The 19,766-nt window shown below is 54.7% G+C and overlaps 10 protein-coding genes across 10 annotated transcripts; 3 read left to right on the forward strand and 7 right to left on the reverse strand.

The window, feature by feature from the left end:
- Positions 1-721: 721 nt before the first annotated feature.
- Positions 722-2,030, forward strand: BO70DRAFT_372162 (uncharacterized protein; the record flags this gene model as incomplete). The annotated part of the gene is made up of 4 exons (XM_025544834.1): positions 722-947; positions 1,037-1,143; positions 1,251-1,700; positions 1,824-2,030. The coding sequence occupies 4 exons, from the start codon at positions 722-724 to the stop codon at positions 2,028-2,030; spliced, it is 990 nt and encodes a 329-aa protein (XP_025397980.1).
- BO70DRAFT_380670 (cytochrome P450) lies at positions 1,803-3,616 on the reverse strand (the record flags this gene model as incomplete). The annotated part of the gene is made up of 2 exons (XM_025545423.1): positions 1,803-2,226; positions 2,272-3,616. 2 exons carry the CDS (start codon positions 3,614-3,616, stop codon positions 2,090-2,092), a joined length of 1,482 nt encoding a protein of 493 aa, XP_025397981.1. The 3' UTR covers positions 1,803-2,089.
- A 598-nt stretch (positions 3,617-4,214) lies between these two features.
- Positions 4,215-5,962, reverse strand: BO70DRAFT_388235 (cytochrome P450; the record flags this gene model as incomplete). Its single annotated transcript, XM_025545973.1, has 5 exons — positions 4,215-4,423; positions 4,484-4,650; positions 4,697-4,807; positions 4,863-5,710; positions 5,767-5,962. 5 exons carry the CDS (start codon positions 5,960-5,962, stop codon positions 4,252-4,254), a joined length of 1,494 nt encoding a protein of 497 aa, XP_025397982.1. The 3' UTR covers positions 4,215-4,251.
- Positions 5,963-6,852: 890 nt separating this feature from the next.
- On the reverse strand, positions 6,853-8,477 carry BO70DRAFT_317453 (protein kinase; the record flags this gene model as incomplete). Its single annotated transcript, XM_025540384.1, has 5 exons — positions 6,853-7,121; positions 7,186-7,429; positions 7,477-7,796; positions 7,867-8,198; positions 8,245-8,477. 5 exons carry the CDS (start codon positions 8,475-8,477, stop codon positions 6,943-6,945), a joined length of 1,308 nt encoding a protein of 435 aa, XP_025397983.1. The 3' UTR covers positions 6,853-6,942.
- A 565-nt stretch (positions 8,478-9,042) lies between these two features.
- BO70DRAFT_363338 (HIG1 domain-containing protein) lies at positions 9,043-10,188 on the reverse strand. Its single transcript, XM_025543540.1, has 2 exons — positions 10,028-10,188; positions 9,043-9,916 (listed from the first exon to the last, which is right to left on the reverse strand). The coding sequence occupies exons 1-2, from the start codon at positions 10,066-10,068 to the stop codon at positions 9,157-9,159; spliced, it is 801 nt and encodes a 266-aa protein (XP_025397984.1). The 5' UTR covers positions 10,069-10,188; the 3' UTR covers positions 9,043-9,156.
- A 306-nt stretch (positions 10,189-10,494) lies between these two features.
- BO70DRAFT_363339 (transcription factor SPN1) lies at positions 10,495-12,289 on the reverse strand. The gene is made up of 4 exons (XM_025543541.1): positions 11,636-12,289; positions 11,483-11,565; positions 10,954-11,432; positions 10,495-10,899 (listed from the first exon to the last, which is right to left on the reverse strand). Exons 1-4 carry the CDS (start codon positions 12,090-12,092, stop codon positions 10,650-10,652), a joined length of 1,269 nt encoding a protein of 422 aa, XP_025397985.1. The 5' UTR covers positions 12,093-12,289; the 3' UTR covers positions 10,495-10,649.
- Positions 12,290-12,482: 193 nt separating this feature from the next.
- On the forward strand, positions 12,483-13,044 carry BO70DRAFT_430352 (uncharacterized protein; the record flags this gene model as incomplete). The annotated part of the gene is made up of 4 exons (XM_025548155.1): positions 12,483-12,495; positions 12,549-12,580; positions 12,630-12,696; positions 12,745-13,044. 4 exons carry the CDS (start codon positions 12,483-12,485, stop codon positions 12,780-12,782), a joined length of 150 nt encoding a protein of 49 aa, XP_025397986.1. The 3' UTR covers positions 12,783-13,044.
- BO70DRAFT_65345 (putative nucleoporin) lies at positions 12,901-14,946 on the reverse strand. Its single transcript, XM_025548621.1, has 3 exons — positions 13,912-14,946; positions 13,185-13,840; positions 12,901-13,126 (listed from the first exon to the last, which is right to left on the reverse strand). Exons 1-3 carry the CDS (start codon positions 14,621-14,623, stop codon positions 13,019-13,021), a joined length of 1,476 nt encoding a protein of 491 aa, XP_025397987.1. The 5' UTR covers positions 14,624-14,946; the 3' UTR covers positions 12,901-13,018.
- Positions 14,947-15,182: 236 nt separating this feature from the next.
- BO70DRAFT_363340 (coiled-coil-helix-coiled-coil-helix domain-containing protein) lies at positions 15,183-16,282 on the forward strand. The gene is made up of 4 exons (XM_025543542.1): positions 15,183-15,280; positions 15,427-15,654; positions 15,791-15,923; positions 16,054-16,282. Exons 1-4 carry the CDS (start codon positions 15,261-15,263, stop codon positions 16,153-16,155), a joined length of 483 nt encoding a protein of 160 aa, XP_025397988.1. The 5' UTR covers positions 15,183-15,260; the 3' UTR covers positions 16,156-16,282.
- Positions 16,283-17,213: 931 nt separating this feature from the next.
- BO70DRAFT_363343 (acyl-CoA-binding domain-containing protein) lies at positions 17,214-19,535 on the reverse strand. Its single transcript, XM_025543543.1, has 5 exons — positions 19,065-19,535; positions 18,754-18,867; positions 18,574-18,646; positions 18,150-18,478; positions 17,214-18,105 (listed from the first exon to the last, which is right to left on the reverse strand). The coding sequence occupies exons 1-5, from the start codon at positions 19,078-19,080 to the stop codon at positions 17,498-17,500; spliced, it is 1,140 nt and encodes a 379-aa protein (XP_025397989.1). The 5' UTR covers positions 19,081-19,535; the 3' UTR covers positions 17,214-17,497.
- Positions 19,536-19,766: the final 231 nt, after the last annotated feature.

A 19,766-nucleotide genomic window follows, 5' to 3' on the forward strand; every position in this document is an offset into this window, starting at 1 on the left:
TCCATCGCCCGCTGCAGTCATTGGACTTTAGGCAACAAATTAGTGCCTGCCAGACAAGGCCTCAACTCCAACACCCCAGGCGGTGCCATGTTAACCCATATCCCCAATCCAACATCTCCTCCCCATCATCACTACCATCATAATCATCCAACCCCCTCCCCTCCCCCCAAACCCACAACCACCTCCACTTCACGCACGGAAATCTCACTAATGGGAATATCATGGTGCCGAACAGACGTCTAACTGGGATGGGATGGGATGGGATGGGATCATTGCCTGGGAGACGACGGGGTATTTGCCTCTTTGATTTGAATATGTCGGTACTTGTGAGTGATGTTGATGGTAAGGATAGGGAGTGAATGGAAGGAATGCCTGATGCTACGCTATATATAGTGCGGCGCGCGAGTTCTGGCGGACGTATTTTTTTTTTTTCTCTGTAGGGATCAAAGCCATGAGAGGGCGGTGGGGTTATTCCAGAGATACTCAGTATGGACGGAAGGAAGGGATGTTGTAGAGTGGGTGAGTGATGAGTTAGTGAGTGAGTGGGTGACGGGGGAGATATATAAATCCTCGAATGTAACTATTCATGATGATGCAACGTTTTTCTGGCGATGCTCTTCCATCTCCATGAATTTATATATCATGATACCGCCAGTCCTCCCTATCAGTCCCCTCACCCCCCCAACAGCTTCTTTTCTTAATCCCGGACAGCTTTGCCAAAATGCCCGCCCAACCAGCAAAACACATGGAAGAACTCCTGCACCCCCTGCAACACCTCCTGGCCCTCCTGGGCCTACTACGTCCTCGTATCAACTGGTTCAATCTGACCATCCTCCTCCTCATCCCTCTTGATGCTGCTCACGAAATCCCAAAAATCCCTCTCCGCTGTTACACGCTCCTCTGGTCTCTCGGTTACTATTTCATCACCATGCTTTGCATTACCGCCGGTATCTTTCCCTTCGCCTCCTTGCTCTTTCGTACTCTTCTACGGACTCACCGTCTACTATACAATCTTCAAGTGAAGCTGACAGTCCAGGGTACCACCGCCTCTGGTCGCACCGCAGCTATAACGCCAGCAAGCCCCTACAATGGTTTCTAGCCGTCTTCGGTGCTGGCGCCATGCAAGGTAGTATCAGGAGCTGGGTGCGGGATCACCGCGCTCACCACCGATATACGGATACCCCGTGTATGATCCCTATAATATCAAGCAGGGGTTCTGACACGCGCATATTCTCTGGCTGATTCTCGAGCGGGATCAAGGAGAGATCCCCCCGCCTCGTTATCCTATCGAGATGTCTGACCTCGCGGAGGACTCGGTCCTCGACACTCAGGACCAATACTATCGAGCTCTTTCATTGTTCATGGGCTGGATTTTCCCCGCCTTTGTTGCGGGGCTTGGTTGGGGAGATTGGAAAGGCGGTGTTCTGGACGCAGGTATCCTCCGCGCGTTCTTCGTGCAGCAGGCCACGTTTAGCGTGAACCCGTTGGCGCATTGGGTCGGGGGCCAGCCGTATGGGGATAGACGGTCTGCGAGGAACTCGGGCTGGGTGGCGGTGGTGACACTGGGGGAAGGGTATCATAATTTCCACCATGAGTTTCCGGGAGACTATCGGTGTGGGGTGGAGTGGTGGCAGGTGGACGTCACCAAGTGGATGATCTTTGGGTGGATGGTGGTCGGGATGGCGGGGGGGTTGAAGAGGGTACACTGGGAGGGGGTCGAGAAGAGAAGAGTGCAGATGGAGACAAAGGAATTGGAGAGGAGGAGGAGGAACTTGGATTGAGGGATGAAAGAAGAGGGATTGATGAGAATGAGCAGTGAGCAGTTTTCCCGCGGCCAGAGGAAATTGAATATCGAGAGTCGATTTGTGTATGACGTTGGCGAGTTCATGAAGGAACATCCGGGTGGTGAACGACTGCCGGAGCTTTATATCAAAGGCGATGTCACATATGAGTTCAACGGAGACGTGTATAACCATTCTGATGAGGCGAGGGATCGATTGGCGATGATGAGGGTGGCTGTGAGACCGTAGGGGACTATGAATATCCCCGTTCGCTGCAGAGGTTTGAACCAATCTACTTACCCTCATGCTCATACTCTATCAAACCTCACCAGCAACCTCCTCCCCTTGGGCAACGAGATAAACGCCATGTCCTGCTCCATGTCCCCATGCTCGACCACAACGGTGGTGAAATTCGCATACAGCGCTGCCACAACCAACTTGATCTCTACTCCAATTAGCATAAACACACCCGGATCGAAAGAAAACCCACCCAAGAGCGCAAAATTGCTCCCCAGACACATCCGCCCTCCATTCCCAAACGCCCAGAACAGCCTCCGCATGTCGTGGATCTTCCCCTCCTCGACATCCACCCACCTCGCCGGCATCCACTCCTCTGGCGCGGGAAATACCTCCTCAATGCGATGCAGCGAGTACGCAGACGAACTCACCTTCACGCCACCGGGGATCTGATACCCATGTAGCCATGTGCCTTCTGGGGGCGTGACGCGCGGCAAAGGCGCCGGAGCAGGAGCATGCAAGCGGAGCGTTTCGCGGACAATAGCATCGAGAAGCGGAAGACGATCAATCTCCGACAGCGGGGGGATCTCACCCTCTGTCTCCGGCACTTTCTTAGCCTCATCATACCGTAGCGACACCGACAAGCAGTCAAGTTCGTCCCGCAACTTCGCCTGCAACCCCGGCCGCTGCGACATCTCCCACATAATATATGTGAAGGTGATCCCCGTCGTCTCATGGCCCGCCACAAGATGATCCAGAAGCTCCGATGCAATCGCCAGATCGAGCGGTCTTCCATCCGGGGACTTCTCCAAACACGACTTCAGCTGATTGAACACGACCGGCTCCGTAGCCGGGAGGCGTTCCTGCATACTAGGAGTCGTCCTCTGAACCTTCGCACACAGATCCAAACACCACCGCTCCACAAACCCCAGATACCTTTCCTCTCTCGACAAAACCTTGAACCTCTCATACTCATCCAGCCAGGTCGCCCACTCCTCCCTCTCCTTCAAAACGAACCTCGTCGCACCCCTCAACCCGAACAAAAACGCCGAGGTGAAATCCATCCCGACGGCCTGAAACAGCGGCAAGACATTAACAGCCTCCCCCGCGTCCGCCGAGCCCTCCAGAATAGGAAACAATCGCTTCCACAGGATATGCGACGAGAGCACCCGCATGGGACGTGAGTTCTGGAGATGCGAGTTGGCGTAGATGTTGCTGAGCATGCGTTTCTGACGCGCGTGTGGTGGGTTGTGCAGCATGCCGACGAGGTTCGGGGTGTGGAAGTTGATGAAGGCGGCGCTGTAGAAGGCGTCTTTCTCGAAGGCGCCGGTGTAGATGGTGCGCAGGCCGGCGAGGGAGTTCACGCTCAGTTCGTTGGGGGCGAGGCGCACGATCGGGCCGCGTTGGCGGTGGGCGGCGGAGATGGCGTGGATGTCTTGCGTGTGATGCCGTCGGAGGGTGATCCATCGCGAGCTGAGGGGGGAGGTGGGGTGGGCGTTGGGGATGGCGGAGAGGGGCGAGAGGAAGTAGGGGTGCCAGAGGTGTTTGTAGATGAGAGCGACGAGGACGAGGGAGGGGAGCAGAAGGGTGAGGAACATCGTGGGAATGCAGTGGGTGGAGGTTTGGGGTTGTTACTTAATTAGTTGTTACAAAGGACGAGGTGGTGGTTAAATACTAGTATATAACTAACTAGTTAAGTGAACTGCTTAGTGCTTACTTAATTAGGATGCTAGCAAGGATTATTAATTCTGAGTTATATACCTGAAATATATTTAATAGAAATATAATCTTACCTACACTTACAATAAATTCATAGAGAATAATCATCATCAATATTCATGATTCAATTAGTGATGTTTTCTTATATCAAAGCCTCTTCCTGATCAGAATGAGATTGACCCTCCCCAAGAGATCAAACTATGGTGGGCGCCTGGTCGTACATAATCAAAGACAAATATTGTGAAATATGGCCCGCCTGTGACCGAAAATGAGGGAAAGGCTCTGGTTTTAGTTGAAGAACAGCTCAACATCGCAGCGCCACGACTCTACGCCATGTACCGCAGAACACCCTGTATATCGTCATGGAATATGTCTAGGGAATACTTCATATCAATTCTCAGGACTGGAAAGAAAGCATACCAGGGACCAATAACCGACCCACATGCATTTACTATCTACCATTTGATAATGAAACGCAATATCAACCCCAGATGTTTACACTCGGATAGGCAGATCACATCTCCACCCCATCCACCACCACCTTAACACTATAATGTCCCGCCTTGGGAAGAATAATCAGTCGATCGCGCCACGGCTCAATGCACTCCAACCGACTATCCAGCAGCCGCATATCCACCCAGCGGACCAGATGCGCGATGGTAATATACACCTCTGCCTGTGCCAGGCTGCAAATAAGATAGATTAGCATCTTCTGAGCAGGAATAACCACAGCTAGCATCACATACTATATACCCAAGCACTGTCGACGCCCCTTGCTGAAGTTTGTCAGCATCGATTCCAGATACTTCCGTCCATCGCCGGCTCGGATCCATCGCTCCGGATCAAACGAGCGCGGGTTGGGGAAGAGATCCGGGTTGGTGTGGATGAGGTGGTTGGATTCGCTGACGGGTGTCTATTTCTATTAGTAGACATCATAAGATCATGGGCTGGGTGCATACCCCCGCCGGGATATCCCACTCCTTGTACCTCAGGACTTCGTTTGGCGCCACGCGCGGAAGACGCGATAGCATGCCGAAAGACAGGCGGAAGCCTTCGTTGATCACGGCGCTCTGTCGGTGTCAGCTGTGCGCGGTACGACTAGGAGACAGAAGGACAAAAACAGACAAAGTAAGGCAGCGACTGCAGCTCCGCCACGGTAGGCCGACTCTCCGGCGTGGGCATCACCCCCGTCAGTTCTTTCTTGGCCCGACACAGGATCTCTCGATCCCGAAGGATATAGAAGATTGTCACGCTCAAAGCCTGTCCCGTCGTCTCGCTTCCAGCCTGAAGAAGCACAGATCCCTCATCCTCCAGACGTTCTACGCATCTCTCCGCCCCAGGGAGCTCAGGGCTCATCAGGGCCGTGAAGACAGTCTCGGTGTCCGGCTTCTTCACACCACCCAACGCTTCAATCGCCTGAGCACGGATGTTCTTCTTGAAAGCCATCACGAACGCTGCGGCGGGGGATATCCACTCGAGAAGACCCTGGGGCACCTTCGTCACCCACAATGTATCAATGGGGAGGAACCGCATCAGGTGAAACATGGATGTCCCGGTGATGAGAGCCTCGCGGATCTGTTTCTCGTAGTCCGTCTTGTCCAGGGTTTGGTAGTTCGTACCATACGCATAGTGGGAGATGGTATCGATCGTCAGTGCATAGAAGATCAGGCTCAGATCCGCCTCATGGCCTTCCTTGTGGGCATCTGCAAGCTTCTGTATCAGTTGGACCACCTTGTCCTGGATTAGAGGCTCCATGCGCCGGATGGATTGTCTGGAGAAAAAGTTGGAGAGAGCTTTCCTCCGCAAAGTGTGAAGGTCATGGTCGATTGTCGTGACTATTGACAGCGGCAGAACGATTCCTTTGGAGAATTCGTGGTACTTTTCGCGCCTGCTGGAGGGGGCTGCGTATATTTCATTGTAGAAGAACGGGTCATTGATATGGAGCTCGTCAGGGTTGATGCGGATGATTGGGCCTGAACGGTGAGGTTGGCATTCCACTGCCTCCGGTAATTATGGGAAGATGCCTCACCGTATTTCTGATGCATACGCTCAATCTCCCATACAAATTGGCCATCTTTGACAACATTGTAGTAAAACTCGTGAAGCCGTGTGGCTGCTGCTAGTTTGGAACCGGGGAAATTCCGCAGAGGGTGGAAGAAGAGGCGATAGATGGCGAGTGCGACAGGATAGAGAAGGGAAGTTACACAGGCAGTAATGAGTATCATCTTTCCGCGCTTGTTTCTCTGCTGGCATGGTGAGGGTGCCGGGATCGATGCTGTCTTTATAAGACTCACCTCGATCGACATTGTGTGACAATCAGGTTTGCTTGCCGGGAGAGGACTGTTACCACAGGGTCGCTCGACGTAAATGCCGCCATTGTTGTGTTGCAGGCCTTTCTGACTGTAATATTTTGGCCTGAATCCCCTGCTCAGAAGACCATTCTTGGTCTTCTCACAGAACCTCCCACTCAGTCTCCCATTGAGAATATACTCGCAACAAACAGGGCGGTACCATAAGCTCCAAGCCTCCTTCTTTACATCTGGGTCCATATATACATACCGACCATCGATACCATGTCCAGCCGCCTGCCTCGCACAAGAGCGTCGGTGCCGGCGGCCGCCGTCAATTAGTGCTGTGGCACCAGGTCTTGTCCTATCATTTTGTGGAAGATGCGATATCAGCAGGCCGGCTGTTCTTCTTGGCAAATGCAATCTTCTATGGTTACTCCTTAGCCTTGCACAGACTCGGGATTTCTGGGTGCATTCCGAGCCTGTCGCTGGATGTGTGGTGGCATGTCCCAGGCCAATGGTTGAGCTGTGTGGATAGGTTTTATTGAATGTGTGGATGGAGCGTACAGCAAGAAAACAAGTCTGTAAGATTGTTAGATTGACGACATGTTGAATGGCTAGCTGACTGTCTCGTGAGGGGGAAGAAGCAGGGAGAGGTGTAGGTAGCAGGAGCAAAAGATAAATCAAGAGGGAGGAAAAGGTCGTCGCGCAGGCAATCACTACCGGGCGCTAACCTCAGGCACTGCTGACAAAATCAACAGAAGTCGTGACTGAGGATCATTGTTCTGACAATTATACTCAAGCCAACAATAACAATATAAGGAGAGGAGATATGTAGGTTCACTATAATACAAGCACAGTCCACGCCAGCCATGCAGACCCTAGACCGTGCATCACCACCCAGCCATATACATACACTATTTCACGTCAAGAAACGGATGCTCCATCAACTCTGCCGCCGTGGCTCTATCACTCGGATGCCAAACCAGCATCTTCCCGACAAACGACAAGAAGCCCTCTCGCTCCTCCTCCTCCAGGAAAGTTATCGTGTCTTCGAGCTTTCGATCCGGGATCAGCTCCTCATACAAAAACTTGCCTACTTCCTCGTCAGCAATCCAAACCGTCTCGTCTTTTCCGTACGTAACGATCAAAATACCTACCATCTTCGTCAAAGAACGGGCCCCCGAAACACTCCTCTGTAGTCTGACAAAGTGGACCCTGGCCATTGAACGTTGCAGCTTTGGGCCACTTGAGCTCCCGCATTGAGTGGTATCGAGTGATCATCTTGGGAGGAGGGGGGCCCAGCAAGGCTATCATTTCTGCGAGATGCGCGTTGGCGGTATACCGACACTCGGAATCGTGGACTTGGCGGAATAGTTCGTCGCCGTGGATTATATCCCAGAGCTAGTTCTTGTTAGTTGTCTGGGTGAGTACTGGAGTATACTACGTACGAGAGCCCCCAAGCTCCAGATATCAACGGGCATCCTCCACCCGCAGCCAAGGATAACCTCCGGTGCACGATAGTGGTTCGCTTGAATGGGATAAATCCCCAGCTCGTTCTCTTGGTAGAATCTATCGGACTGCCCGAAATCCACGATCCGGGGTGCGTTGCTTACTGCCCGCAGGGGTCCGAAGTCATTGCAGCGGCGATAGACCGATCGGCCCGTGGAGTCGATTTTGTACGACATGGGCTGGTTCAGGTGGGTACTCATGAAGTCCAAAAGCACGTCTGGGTCTTCGAAGTCGACCATAATATTCTCCAACTTCAGGTCTATAGATACAGTGTCAAAACCACTTCCAGTTACAGGGGAGGAGGAGGAGAACATGGTTGTGATACGCACCAGTATGGGCAACCATGCATTTGGTATGCAGGTAATCCAGGCCCTCGAGCAGAAGACGCACGTATGCTTTTATGACGGGGAGGGGAATCTTGTCGCCTACGAAGCGCCTGCGGAAGAGCCAGAATGGCTCCCTCATGGGCTCGTATGCAAGACATATGTGTGTGCCCTCTGGGCCGGTTATTTCGAAGCGCTCTGACGAAGTCCGGAGAAGACCGAGGCCTCGGGCGGATGGGTCTGCCTGTGCGATGTGCTCCTCGATCTCATACTCATTCTTGCCCTCTTTGGTGTTGCCTATCTTCAATGCGACGATCTGCCTCGGGTCATCTTCGCATCTAAGTCTGTCAGCAGGGAACCTCGCCCAGACGCGGCAGAAATAACCCTCGCATGTCAAGAGCGAACCATACGGTCGAGGAGACGCCCCAGCCAACTTTGACGACGAGTTGATAGCGATTGTCGAGAACCTCTCCGGCCTTTGCTGGATAGTAGCTCTTGGAATTGTAGCCTGCATAGACCTCTTCGTCGATCAGCTTTTCTTTTGGGAGAAGGGGCCCCGGGGAGAACGAAAGGGGTTCCCTGAGCGAGGCGAATGGGCGTCTGAGGAACTGTCTCATGGGCCTTATTCGAGGGATTGGGGATAATCCCCTGGAGAGTAGAGCCAACCTCATCTTTTATAAGGTTAGCGAGAGACAGAGGGAGGATGGAAAGTGAAAGGGAACCCAACGCGTGCAGGGATGACCGATCAGGTCAACATCACATGACGCGTGTCACCCCCTCAGCCCTGAGGCATGACAGGGGGATATTATTGCTGGAGTCTATTGTTCGGGTATGATATCTTATGCTATGGAGATGCTTTTTTGTCATCAATATCTGGGTCTGTCCCAAAAGGTTGTACACCCAGGGTGGGGCAATGATCCAAGATCACATCACAGAAGTGGCTACTATATCAGCACGAGCATAAGATCAGGCACCATTAATTTAGGTTGATCTAGAACACCTTAATTCTATTTTTACCGCAGGGTCGTTCTAGCCCAATGGCTCTTGGTCCTCTGACTGTGAGACCATCCACATCAGCTTGAGTGTATATCAGATGGTAAGTAGTAGCGAACATCCCAAGATATTCAGTATCGACACTCCAAGCATAAGAACAATCATCATTATGACTTTTGAAATCAATGGTCTAACTAACACAAAGACATCATGTCCAGAGGGAATAGAGTACAGAGACAGACAGAACCAACGACGTGGTTAAGACCCGCCTAACCACGTCAAAGCAGCATCAACAACCACCACCTATTCCTTCTTTTCCTCCTCCTCCTTCTTCTCCTCCTTCTCCTCCGTCTTCTTCTCCTTCTCCTCCACATGCGCATGATTCCCATGATAATCACTCTCATGGAGACTCATCTTCCTACTCCTCAACCTCTCCTCCTCAGCGGCAACCATATCCTTCCACAAATCACCCGTCTCATTACCCTCGCCCTGCCCCTCCCCACTCTCCTTCACCTCCTCGACCTTCCCCTTCCCCTTCCCATTCACACCGCCCTCCTTCTCCAAAAGCCCCTTCCTCCTATTCCTCCTCTCGGAGATCTCAAACCCCGCGCTCGCCACCAAAACCGCCAGCGTCAGGCCCTGCGCATAAACTCTCGCCTGGACAATCTTCTGCGGCCCACTGAGGTACGGATTCCGGCCGACGAGCGCAAAGCTGCCCACCATGCTGGCCACCCACGTCACACCCACGATCTTGTACTTCTCGCGACGCGCCCACATGATGGCGCGGTCGGTGAAGGAGAGGCTGGAGAGCTCTTCTTGCCGCAGCCGCTCTTCGCGGTTCTCGTACCATTGGCGCTTGGCGTTGTTTTGCGCTTCGAAGTCCCGCGAGGCGTGGTCGGCGGAGATGATTCCCACGAAGGTGCCCGAGGACGTCACCAGGAAGGATTTCATCGGTAGCGTCAGGTTGCGGATTGTGTGGTAGCGTTTGCTGGCGGCGAGGACGCCCGCCGCGCCGCCGATTAGGCCCAGGATGCCGCCGATGGTGCCGCCTTTGACGACGGTTCTGTGGGAGAGACGGGTTAGTTTGGTTGCGAGGGAGAGGTGGGAGGGGATTCATGAGGGGGAGAGCGAGGGGTGGGTGTGCTTTTTGAGGGGGTACGTGGGGGAAACGTACCGGTAGTGGGCATCTTCTTCTTCCTTGGTGAGAATCTTCATGGTGGATGATTATGGAGCTCGAGGGGGTTGATGGAGTGGTGTTGTTGAAAGGATCAATTGACAATGGCAAGTCTGATTAGCGATTCAGGTGATAACTGAGGAAGAGTCAAGTGTGGTGGCTCAGAGTGGGAGTGAAGTGGATGGAATGGAGGACAGCAAAGCGAGCGGAAAAGTGAGGTTATTATAGCAAAGCCCGCAGTGACGTACGGGGTCTGCGGCGGAGACTCGGCTGCCCGGCGTTTGCCCGGCAGGGCTGGGCCGAGCACCGTCCGGGCTTACAGAGCAACTAGCGCTGGGTGCGGCAGTGGTACCCTGACGGAGTAACTACGGTGCGACAGCGCTACTGGCCAGCATGCCGTATTCCGCCCGGAGATGCTCAATGGCTGACAGCGATTCTCGCGCGAGAACGCCCGGCCGTTTATCTAGTGCGATAAATCCCATCCATTCGCTATGGCATGATCCAATAATACAAGCAGTCCCCTGGCGCCGACTTCGCCGACTTCCGAGATATGATAACAAATACAAGAAGAAAAAATTCTCAGCCACAAAATAAGCAGCAAAAAAAGGATAGAAAAAAAAAATCAACGCCGGGACCCCTTCGCCGCTGCGATCTGTCGGGCGCGCATCTTCCGGAATCGATCCTCGCCGCTGGCTCCCAACGGTCGCGCAAACTTGCTCTCCTGCACCATCGTCGGCCGCGGCACCACCGTGTAGCTCGTGTGCGTGATGTCGGCGCGGGCGCGGTTGGCCAGGCGCGGCGGCAGCAGTTCGCGCGCGCGTGCCTCGGCCGCAGTGACATGCACTGACTGCGGGCGCGCCGCGGTGAGTTTACTTATATTCAGTCAGTCATAGTACACAGTCAGTCAGGGGGGGATCAAGACATACGTAGGATCAAAGGCAGCCTCCTGGTACACCCGCTTCGAGTAGTCGTCGCTGCGCTGCAGGATCGGGCGCGTCCACTCGGCCAGCAGTCGCTCCGCCATGCGCTTGATGCCGGCTTCAGGCCGCTTGCTGCGCGTGTAGAACACCACCACCTTGCCGATGCCGCTCGCGATCAGGGCCTCCTTGTTGATCGGCAGCTTGCCCAGGGCGGTCATCAGGTCCCGCTGGATGTTGTAGGCCGGCAGCGACCCGTCGTCCAGCGGCTCGAGGAAGAACTTGACCGCCTCCAGCAGGTTGATCTCGGGGTCGACCAGGCTGTTGACGTACTGGTTGCGGTTCAGCAGCGAGACCACCTCGGGGAGCATCTTGAGCTTGTGCATGGCGGGCTTGCCGTCGCGGCGGTTGACGGCGTCCATCTGCGCGGCGTGGGTCATGCGCTTGCGCATGTCTTCGATTTCGGCATCGGCCATTTGCTCGAGGTCCTACACAATTAGCACTCTCCCTCATCTCATATTCGGGCCAGAAGACATACAATCCCGTCCGCCTTGCGGAACCGTCTCTTCGTGGGCTTCTTCAGCGCCTCGTCCATCGCACGATCCAGGGCTCTCCTCCGTCCTAGACACAGTTAGCCGCCAACCCAGCCACCACATCTATCCATCAGATAGACAGAAAATAGATATCATACTCGTAGCAGGATCCAACAACTCCTCATCCGGAGGCGACGCCTCCTTCCTCTTCCTCCTCCGACTGGCCTTCTCATCATCACTGCCCCCACCATCCTCCAGCTCGCGCATCCGCCGACTCTTCTTCTCACGCCGACCCTCGCGCTTCCTTTTCGACCGCTCGTCGTCATCGCCCTCCGCGCGCGTGCGCTTGTGCCGCCCGATCAGCTTCAGGTTATCCTCGTCGATGGCCAGCTGCGGCCGGTCCTCGATGTCGACATTCTCCGGGTCGAAGTCATCGAACTGCGCTTCGTCAACTTCCGAGAGGATAGACTCATCGTCCGAGTTGTTGTCGTTGTCGTCGGGGCTGGAGGCCGCGGCGGCGGGTTCTTCTGCGGCGGCGTCCGGGGTCGGGGCTTGGGTCTCTTCGACTTCTTCGGCGGGGAGAGGGTTTTCGGAGGGGCTGTTGGGTTCGGACATTGTGATGGTTGGTTATGTGTTTGGGTGGTGGTTCAGCCTCCTGATGAGGGAGGTGGCGATGGCAGCGTTTGGTCGACACTCGTGGACTAGAGTAATTCCGCCCGGGGTGTTCGGATGGATGAAACACACACACACACAGCCAGCACGACTCGACTTGAATCAAGATGGAAGGAGAGGACCAGGAGCGTGGAAGGAGGTATAAGTAGTGGTCGAGAACAAAGTACCACCGCCGCAGAGCAGCGCCGAGCAACGCAGATTCCTTCCGCCTCCGCGCTGGTCCGTGCGCGGCAGAATCGATCCTCCATCATTTGCTGGTCACCGGCGCCCTCAGCTGCTTCCTTCACCATTCTCCCCGACCTTCACACCTCACCACATCACATCTCTCTCACAATGTTTGCCCCAGGTGAGATCCTGAACCGGAATGTCTGTGAATCCGCGATGTGCTAATGATTCAAGGCCAGGAACAGCTCTCCCAGGAGCAGATCAGGGTAATGCTCCCCGTCCGTCCCCATGACGATGATCATACTGACTTTTCAGGCCGGTGAGATCGAGGCCAGCCAGACCATCCGCATGGCCATCTCCGGCGGTATCCTGCTCTACCTCTGTACGTGTGCGTCCCATCCTGTAAGCCGAAGTATGCTAACGGTTCAAGCTCCCTTCGCCATCGACTTCGTCAAGAAGTTCCTGTAATCGACTCGTCAAGAAATTCTACAATCGACCCGGCAAGACGTTGGTGTATACGAAGGAAAGAAGGCATCGCATCATGTATTATATTGTTACATCCGCAGGTTATCACAAATGAGGACTCGCTGTCCCGGCACTCGGTTACTTTTATGCTCTATGAACCACGGTCAAGAACGTGCGGGTACCAGCCAGCTCCTAGAAACTCCTTGCTCCAAACAGCACAACCCAAACATAAACCCGTTTCAGTGATTCCCGCCCCCGGGCAGCTTCTGCGCCTCCTCGAAGTCCGTCTTCACCGCGGCCAGTTCCTTTTGCAGGTGCTGGATCTGCGTGTGGTAGTCGTCCAGGATCTGGGCATGTTAGCTCGTAGGCCACGACAGTGGTGATAGTAGTAGGCTGAATACGCACCTTCTTCGCCGTCTTCATAGTCTGCTCGTCCAGCTCGTCGTCCGCCTGTGCCGCCGCACTCGGGCCTACCCGCTCCATCTCCTGCTGTAGACGCCGCGAGTGCTCCCGGATGGCCAGCATGCGCGCCCACACCTCCTCGCCGCGGCCGCTCAGCGACGGGTCGAACACCGACCGCTCCAGCTGGCTCAGCTTCTTCTTCAGCTCCTCCTCGGCGTCGTCCATCGCGTAGCCCCGGTTGCGGAGCACCTGGGTCTTCGCCGCCAGCGCCAGACACCGCTTGCTCAGGACAAGGTGTTTCCGGCGACAGTCGGCGATCTTGACGGAGATCTTCAGGTCGTGGCGAGACAGCAGATCCGACAGGCAGTTGTTGATCTCGTGCAGACGCGTCTGCATCATGGTCAGGAAGTCCTTCTGGCGCTGCGCGCGCTTGCCCAGCTCGAAGAAGCCCTTGACGAGCACCGGCACGTATCCCGACCCGGGGCGCTGCCGCAGCGCATCTTCCCACTTCGTGTCGTCGTCCTCCGGTCCGGGCTGGTAGAACGGCGCCGTGTCCTCCCCGACATTGTTATAAAGGTAGGCGCGGAACGGCGATGCGCGGTTCGAGGCATCCCACTTGTCCTTGACGATCTGAATCTGCATCGGCACAGTGCGGTGTACTATCAAGTCCATTAGCCACATCCCGCTCGACAGCCACAAACAGAAAAGAAGAAACAAATCAAAAACATACCACCAGTCACCGCACGACCCGGCTCCCACATAGACTGACCCAATTGCGGCTGCGTCTGAGTCTGGCCCAGTTGCGGCGGCTGCTGTTGCTGTTGCTGCTGCTGCTGTTGCTGCTGCTGACCCCCAAGCAGAGAGCCAGCAAACAAGCCCCCTCCAGTCTGCGGCTGCTGCGTCTGGCCCAAGTTCCCAAACAAGCCACCGCCAGTCTGCGGCGTCTGCGTCTGCGTCTGTCCGAACAAGCCCCCAGTCTGCTGTTGCTGCTGAGGCTGCTGCGTCTGCCCCAAGTTCCCAAACAGGCCCCCGCCAGCTGGTTTCTGGGCGGCGGCGGCACCACCGAACAACCCACCCCCAGCAGCCGGTGTCTGTGTCTGCGTCGCTCCCCCGAACAACCCACCCCCGGCAGCGGGCGTCTGTGTCTGCGTCGCTCCGCCAAACAATCCTCCCCCAGAAGCGGGCGCCGTCTGCGTCGCTCCCCCGAAAAGTCCACCACCGCTAGCCGGCGTCTGCGTCTGCGTCGCTCCACCGAACAGCCCTCCGGTCGTAGCACCCTGCTGCTGCTGAGGCTGCGCAGCGGCGCCCCCAAAGATCCCACCGCCACCCGTCGCAGCGCCGCCAAAGGGATTGGGTTTCGCGGCACCGGCACCGGCAGCGGCCTGGCCGAACAGGCCGCCGCCGGTCGCAGGCGCGGGCGTTTGGCCGAAGAGAGAGGACATTGCGGGAGGTATGTGTCGCACTGCGGGACGGATCGATCAAAATAGACTCGTGTAGTTGGACGTGTAGTGGGATTCCAAGACTGGTGTGGTATGGTGTGGTGTAGTGTTGTGTTATGAAGTGTGGTGAGGTAGCTCCGCAATAAGGCAAGGCAAGGCAAGGCAGACAGTAACACGCAGGACGACCAATTCACAAGTCCTCGATGGGAAACGGGCAGAAGAAAGCCCCCGACTGGCGAGCGCAGCTCAAATACACACAGAGAGGAAGAATGCAGGACAGAGACAGAGTCAGTCAGTCCTAGCGCAGGCGCGGCGGCATCCAGCTGGTCGTCAACGGGGGGGCTGCTGCTTTTCCGGGAGCTTTGTTTTTCAGCGGCGTCACGTGTTGCCCGGCGGGCCAGGCAATGGTGCCTTGGTGCCTCAGGTGGATATCTTTATGCCCCAGGCATGAAGTGAAAATGCCTCAGGCTGGCTGCCTCTGCCTCAGGCGATGACTAACCCAACCAATCAGACGGCCGCAAAAACCACCCTTCCAAACTCACGGCTTCAACTCTCATCATCGGTCTCCGGCCATCCCATCCAACCCACCCCGACCCTCCTCGTCCATTGATCCCCCCCTGTCTCACCACCAACCGCCACCATGTCCCGTCGCGAGCCCCAGTACGTTCTCCAGCTGCCCCAGCCCCAATTGCCCGAGGCAATGGCTTCCGGCCCTCCCCGCACCAGCATCACCGTCAATCACCCAGGGTTGAAGAAGATGGAGGGACCGCTAGATGGAGAGAGGATGAATGCTAACACCCCCCCAGATTCAGCCAGCAGACGCTGATCGACACGACGCCGATGCCGGCCGAGATCCCCAAGGTGCAGGAGATCGGGGCCACGTCGGCGCCGCTGACCAGCGCGGCGTACTTCATTGGGGACCGGTGCCAGGCGTACAACGATGACTTTATGAAGTGTAAGGCGGAGAGCAACGGGCGCGGCGAGCTGGAGTGTTTGAAGGAGGGTAGGAAAGTGACCCGTTGTGCGGCGAGTGTGTATGTTCTCTCTCTTTCTTGTTCTCTTTCTCCCTCGTTGGGGTGTGCTTGCAGTGACGCAATTGGAATTGAAGCTGGGATTGGGAAATGATTGACTGGCTGACTGGCTGACTGACTGGCTCTACGTGATGTGCAGTATCAAGGACATCAACACCCACTGCCTGACCCAGTTCACCGCGCACTGGGAGTGTCTGGAGAACTGGAACCACCGTCTGTGGGAGTGTCGCAAGGCCGAGAGTGACCTGAACGCTTGTGTTTTCGACAAGTTGGTGAGTTCCTCCCCCCCAAGAATCACCATACCATACCCCAAACCCAACTTACATCCACATTCACATCCACATCCACATACCCACCAAAGTCAAGCAATCCCAGGCTAATGATCTTAATATCTATCTATAGGGCCTTAAAAAAACCATCCCCGGCGCCGTCGAGCCCCCCAGGCCCACCACCAGAATCCCGCAGTACCCGATCTACGCGGCCAACACCCCCAACCTGCGCTAGAAGAACCTGTTTGGTTGGCCGTGCGCTGCGCTGCGCTGCGAGGCGAGGCGAGGCGAGACGAGTGGGGTTTTTTGTTTCTGTCTGTCTATCTGGCTGGCTGGTCTTGGTTGTGTATGCTGGTGTTTGCCGTTTCCTTTCTTTTTTTTTTTTCCGTCATGTCATGTCTGTTTGTGTATATATTGGCATCGAGGAATTTATATGGTTCCGCATGAGCATTTGGTTATTTTAGGTGGGGGGGTTGATTACAGTGTGTAGTGTAGTGTAGTGTAGTGTTTGGAGCTGGAGGGTGGAGGGTGGACTGGAGAGTGGAAGAGTGTGAGTGGAGTGAAGCTGTATAAAGCGATGTAAGATGTAGGGGAGTAGAGAGCTACATATGGCTGTACAAGGATGTGTAGAGCTGGTAGAGCTGGTAGAGCTGGTAGAGCTGGTAGAGCTGGTAGAGCTGGTAGAGCTGGTAGAGCTGGTAGAGCTAATAGAGCTAATAGAGCTAATAGAGCTAATAGAGCTAATAGAGCTATACAGCTCTGTATATAGCTGTATATAGCTGTATAAAGCACTATAAAGCACTATAAAGCAATATACATAGAAGCATAGACCCGTCAGAGCTATAAAAAAATAATGAACAGAGAGCAGATAGAATAATCCGTAGACAGTCATAAACCATAGAGCCATAAGCCATAAGCCATAAGCCATAAGCCATAGAATTCGCAGAGCAATAGAAAACAGTCCCAGTACAGAGCTACTATAAATCTCTAGAATTCCACGTAAGATCCAAAATTTGGCGAACCCTGCGTATATCAACAACCATGAACTATCAGTCAAAGTGCAAATCGAATAGACATCTCGAATTGCAGTGAACAGAGAACCAGTGAAGCAGCAGAGCTCAGAAGATGACTATACTAGATGGAGGAGGATGGGTAACTAACTATAGAGATCCATCATAGCTATACCTATACCTATACTATATCTATATCTATCTATACCATCTGCTATTACCCAGTGAGAACAGAAACCCAGTAAGAGTAAAATCTAACCGCCCTGAAACGGGATGAAATGCCTAAGGTAGGTAGGTAGGTAGGTAGGTAGGTAGTACTCGCAATCCAATCTCTCTAGGATGATACAATAACTCATCCACCTATCATCCTCATCCATTCATGTCAACGGACAGACAGTCAGTCAGTCAGTCAGATAGACAACAGACAACACCCAACACCCAACACAACAAATAAAGCAAAGCAAAGCAAGGCAAATGGTATATATATATATGTACCTGAAAGAAAGAAGACATGAAGAGAGACAACCACCACTATAAACATGAAATAAGAAGTAAGAAGAAGTATCATCAAGACCCCCTCCTCCTCAACACCCTCCACCTCGCCAACCGACTCTTCACTTCCGCCCAACCGACCCTCACCTTCTGCTCTAACCGACGGTCTCCACGCAGCCGCATCCATAGCAGAAGGAGCCCAAAGACAGCCAGATCGACGAGCAGCTGCCGGGTCGTCGTCCAGGTCAACCACTTCAGCCAGGCCCAGAGGCCGGAGCGTCGGCGGTGGGCCAGGGCGCGGGTCTCGAGCTGTTCGCGCAGGGCGGCGATCTCGGCTGTCATTTTCGTCAAGGCCTGCTCGACGCGACGACGCCAGCGTCTGTCTTTGTCTTTGTCTTTGTCTTTGTCTCTGTCTCTGTCTCTGGGGGGAATTCTGGCCGGACGGTCGGCTGTGTGTTCGCTGTAGATTCCGGCTTGGTCTGGGGAGGGGGAGGGGAGGGGGTATGATTGTTGCTGGTAGTAGTCGTGGTCGTGGGCATGGTGGTGGTGGTGGTGGTTGTGGTCGTCGATGTTATCGTCCTCGTTGTCATCCTCATCTTCGTCATCGTCTTCAAACAGGTTATCCTGCGCCTCGGCATACACCTCATCTTCTTCCTCTTCCTCTTCTTCCACGTCCCCCCGTTCTCTGAACCCGAACGTGTCCCCAACCCCCTCCCCTCCGGCTGACTCACCGGACTCATAACCCGTAACCTCGAATCCCCCCTCCCCGTGCTGAGCAGCTGCTCATACTCCGGCCTGGACATCCTGGACTGATACTCCACGGGGGGCACGTCGCGCTCGCGCGCCGAGCCCGAGCTGCCCTGATCCCGAGACGACGACGACGACGACAACCCGGTATTGGATTTGATCTGGTCCCAGACGAACTCCAGCTCAGCGACGAGCTCGCGGGCCTCGGCGGTCTGCGACGCGTAGCTGTGCATGGTCGATATCAGGGTCGAGATGTATCGTCGTTTGGCTTCCGTGCGGGAGAGGCCGCGTTGGGTGGACCAGGCGTCCCTGTGGATAAATCAGTATACGCAGTATGATTGAGATTTCTTGTAGGGCAGATTAAAAAAGAAAGAAGGAAGGAATAGAGAGAGAGAGAGACAAACCACTTCTCACACTCCATAAACACATCCGCTGTATTCCCGACCGGACGATCCATGACGCCTTCGACATCGCCTTCTACACATGTATAGCTCATTAGCATTGCACTCTCTACCTGGCTCTTTTTCCATCCCCACACCCAAGAACCAAACCAAAGCAAGAAACGAAAGAAAGAAAGCCCATACCCATACTCTGCTTATACAGGCCATACAACTTCAAGCGCTCCGAAGCCGGCGGCCGGGCCGTCCCCGTGCGGGGAATCCGTTTGACGGTGTTCAAGGCATGAACGAAGACTCGATCTGCGTGCATCCATTGGTTAACCGACTACCTTTGGTTTATTCTTGCAGAAGTGTGCTTCATTCGCGCGGGGGGTATGTGCATTCTCGGGGAATGTCTCGGGCGTGGGAAGTATGTCGTTCTCGCGGAAGTGTCCCATTCCCATTCCCACGGGAAGGAAGCATACGGTAGAAGCATGAGAAGGAGGGGGAAAACGCACCCACAGAGTCCGACATAGTGTGAATGCGAACAGTCTCAGTCTCAGTCTCAGACTCAAACAGGGTCGATAGTCAACGTCAACGGCGGCGGGAGCGGAAGCGGAAGAAGGCTTCATGAGAGCAGGGGGTGGCGGGAGCACGCGCGGAGGTCGCGCATGCGCATTTGAAGAGGGACGGAGGTGCTTCAATGTCGACCTTTCCGCGAAGTTTGTTTGCCGTTGTTGGTGGTAGTGTGAGGACAGAAGGATAGGTAGGAAGTAGGTAGGAAGTAGGTAGGTAGGGATAGTGCTGCTGGAGCTTCCCCGGATTTCGGCCTGACGAAAGTAGGGAGGGAGGGAGGCGCGGTCGGGGTGGTGTGGTTGGATTGTGTCTGGGAAGAGATAGCTCGCAGGGATAGGTATTGGTCGCGTGGGATCGAGTGTGGAAGTAGAAGAGCAGAAGGGAGGGAGGAAGTGAGTGAGTAAGTGGGAGAGGGAGAGGGAGTGTGTGTGTGAGGGAAGAAGAGTAGCTCGTGTGGTGTTGATTGCGAGTTGCGGCCGGCGATTGAACCGCGGCTGTCGGCCCACCAATCAGTCCAGCACCCTGTGATCGGCCGATGGACGGGACTGCAGCAAATCGTCCTGTCGAGATCCATCTGTACGCCGTACCTGTATGCAATGAAAAAGGCAAAATAAAAAATAAATCTCCGAAGTATTCAATACCCA

Source organism: Aspergillus heteromorphus (assembly GCF_003184545.1).
Source record: "Aspergillus heteromorphus CBS 117.55 chromosome Unknown BO70scaffold_18, whole genome shotgun sequence".
Taxonomy (NCBI): Eukaryota; Fungi; Ascomycota; class Eurotiomycetes; order Eurotiales; family Aspergillaceae; genus Aspergillus; species Aspergillus heteromorphus.

Bases quoted from the DNA above. Each gene is read 5' to 3' on its own strand.
- BO70DRAFT_363338 (XM_025543540.1), bottom strand. From the start codon at position 10,068: ATGAAGATTCTCACCAAGGAAGAAGAAGATGCCCACTACCG. The intron at 9,917-10,027 runs GTACGTTTCCCC...TCTCTCCCACAG, and splicing joins GAAGAAGATGCCCACTACCG to AACCGTCGTCAAAGGCGGCA.
- BO70DRAFT_363339 (XM_025543541.1), bottom strand. From the start codon at position 12,092: ATGTCCGAACCCAACAGCCCCTCCGAAAACCCTCTCCCCGCCGAAGAA. The intron at 11,566-11,635 runs GTATGATATCTA...AACTGTGTCTAG, and splicing joins GTTGTTGGATCCTGCTACGA to GACGGAGGAGAGCCCTGGAT. The intron at 11,433-11,482 runs GTATGTCTTCTG...CTAATTGTGTAG, and splicing joins TCCGCAAGGCGGACGGGATT to GACCTCGAGCAAATGGCCGA.
- BO70DRAFT_65345 (XM_025548621.1), bottom strand. From the start codon at position 14,623: ATGTCCTCTCTCTTCGGCCAAACGCCCGCGCCTGCGACCGGCGGCGGC. The intron at 13,841-13,911 runs GTATGTTTTTGA...TGGACTTGATAG, and splicing joins GGGTCGTGCGGTGACTGGTG to TACACCGCACTGTGCCGATG. The intron at 13,127-13,184 runs GTGCGTATTCAG...TAACATGCCCAG, and splicing joins CTATGAAGACGGCGAAGAAG to ATCCTGGACGACTACCACAC.
- BO70DRAFT_363340 (XM_025543542.1), top strand. From the start codon at position 15,261: ATGTCCCGTCGCGAGCCCCA. The intron at 15,281-15,426 runs GTACGTTCTCCA...ACACCCCCCCAG, and splicing joins ATGTCCCGTCGCGAGCCCCA to ATTCAGCCAGCAGACGCTGA. The intron at 15,924-16,053 runs GTGAGTTCCTCC...ATCTATCTATAG, and splicing joins CTTGTGTTTTCGACAAGTTG to GGCCTTAAAAAAACCATCCC.
- BO70DRAFT_363343 (XM_025543543.1), bottom strand. The intron at 18,647-18,753 runs GTATGGGCTTTC...ATACATGTGTAG, and splicing joins CCTGTATAAGCAGAGTATGG to AAGGCGATGTCGAAGGCGTC. The intron at 18,479-18,573 runs GTTTGTCTCTCT...ATTTATCCACAG, and splicing joins TTTATGGAGTGTGAGAAGTG to GGACGCCTGGTCCACCCAAC.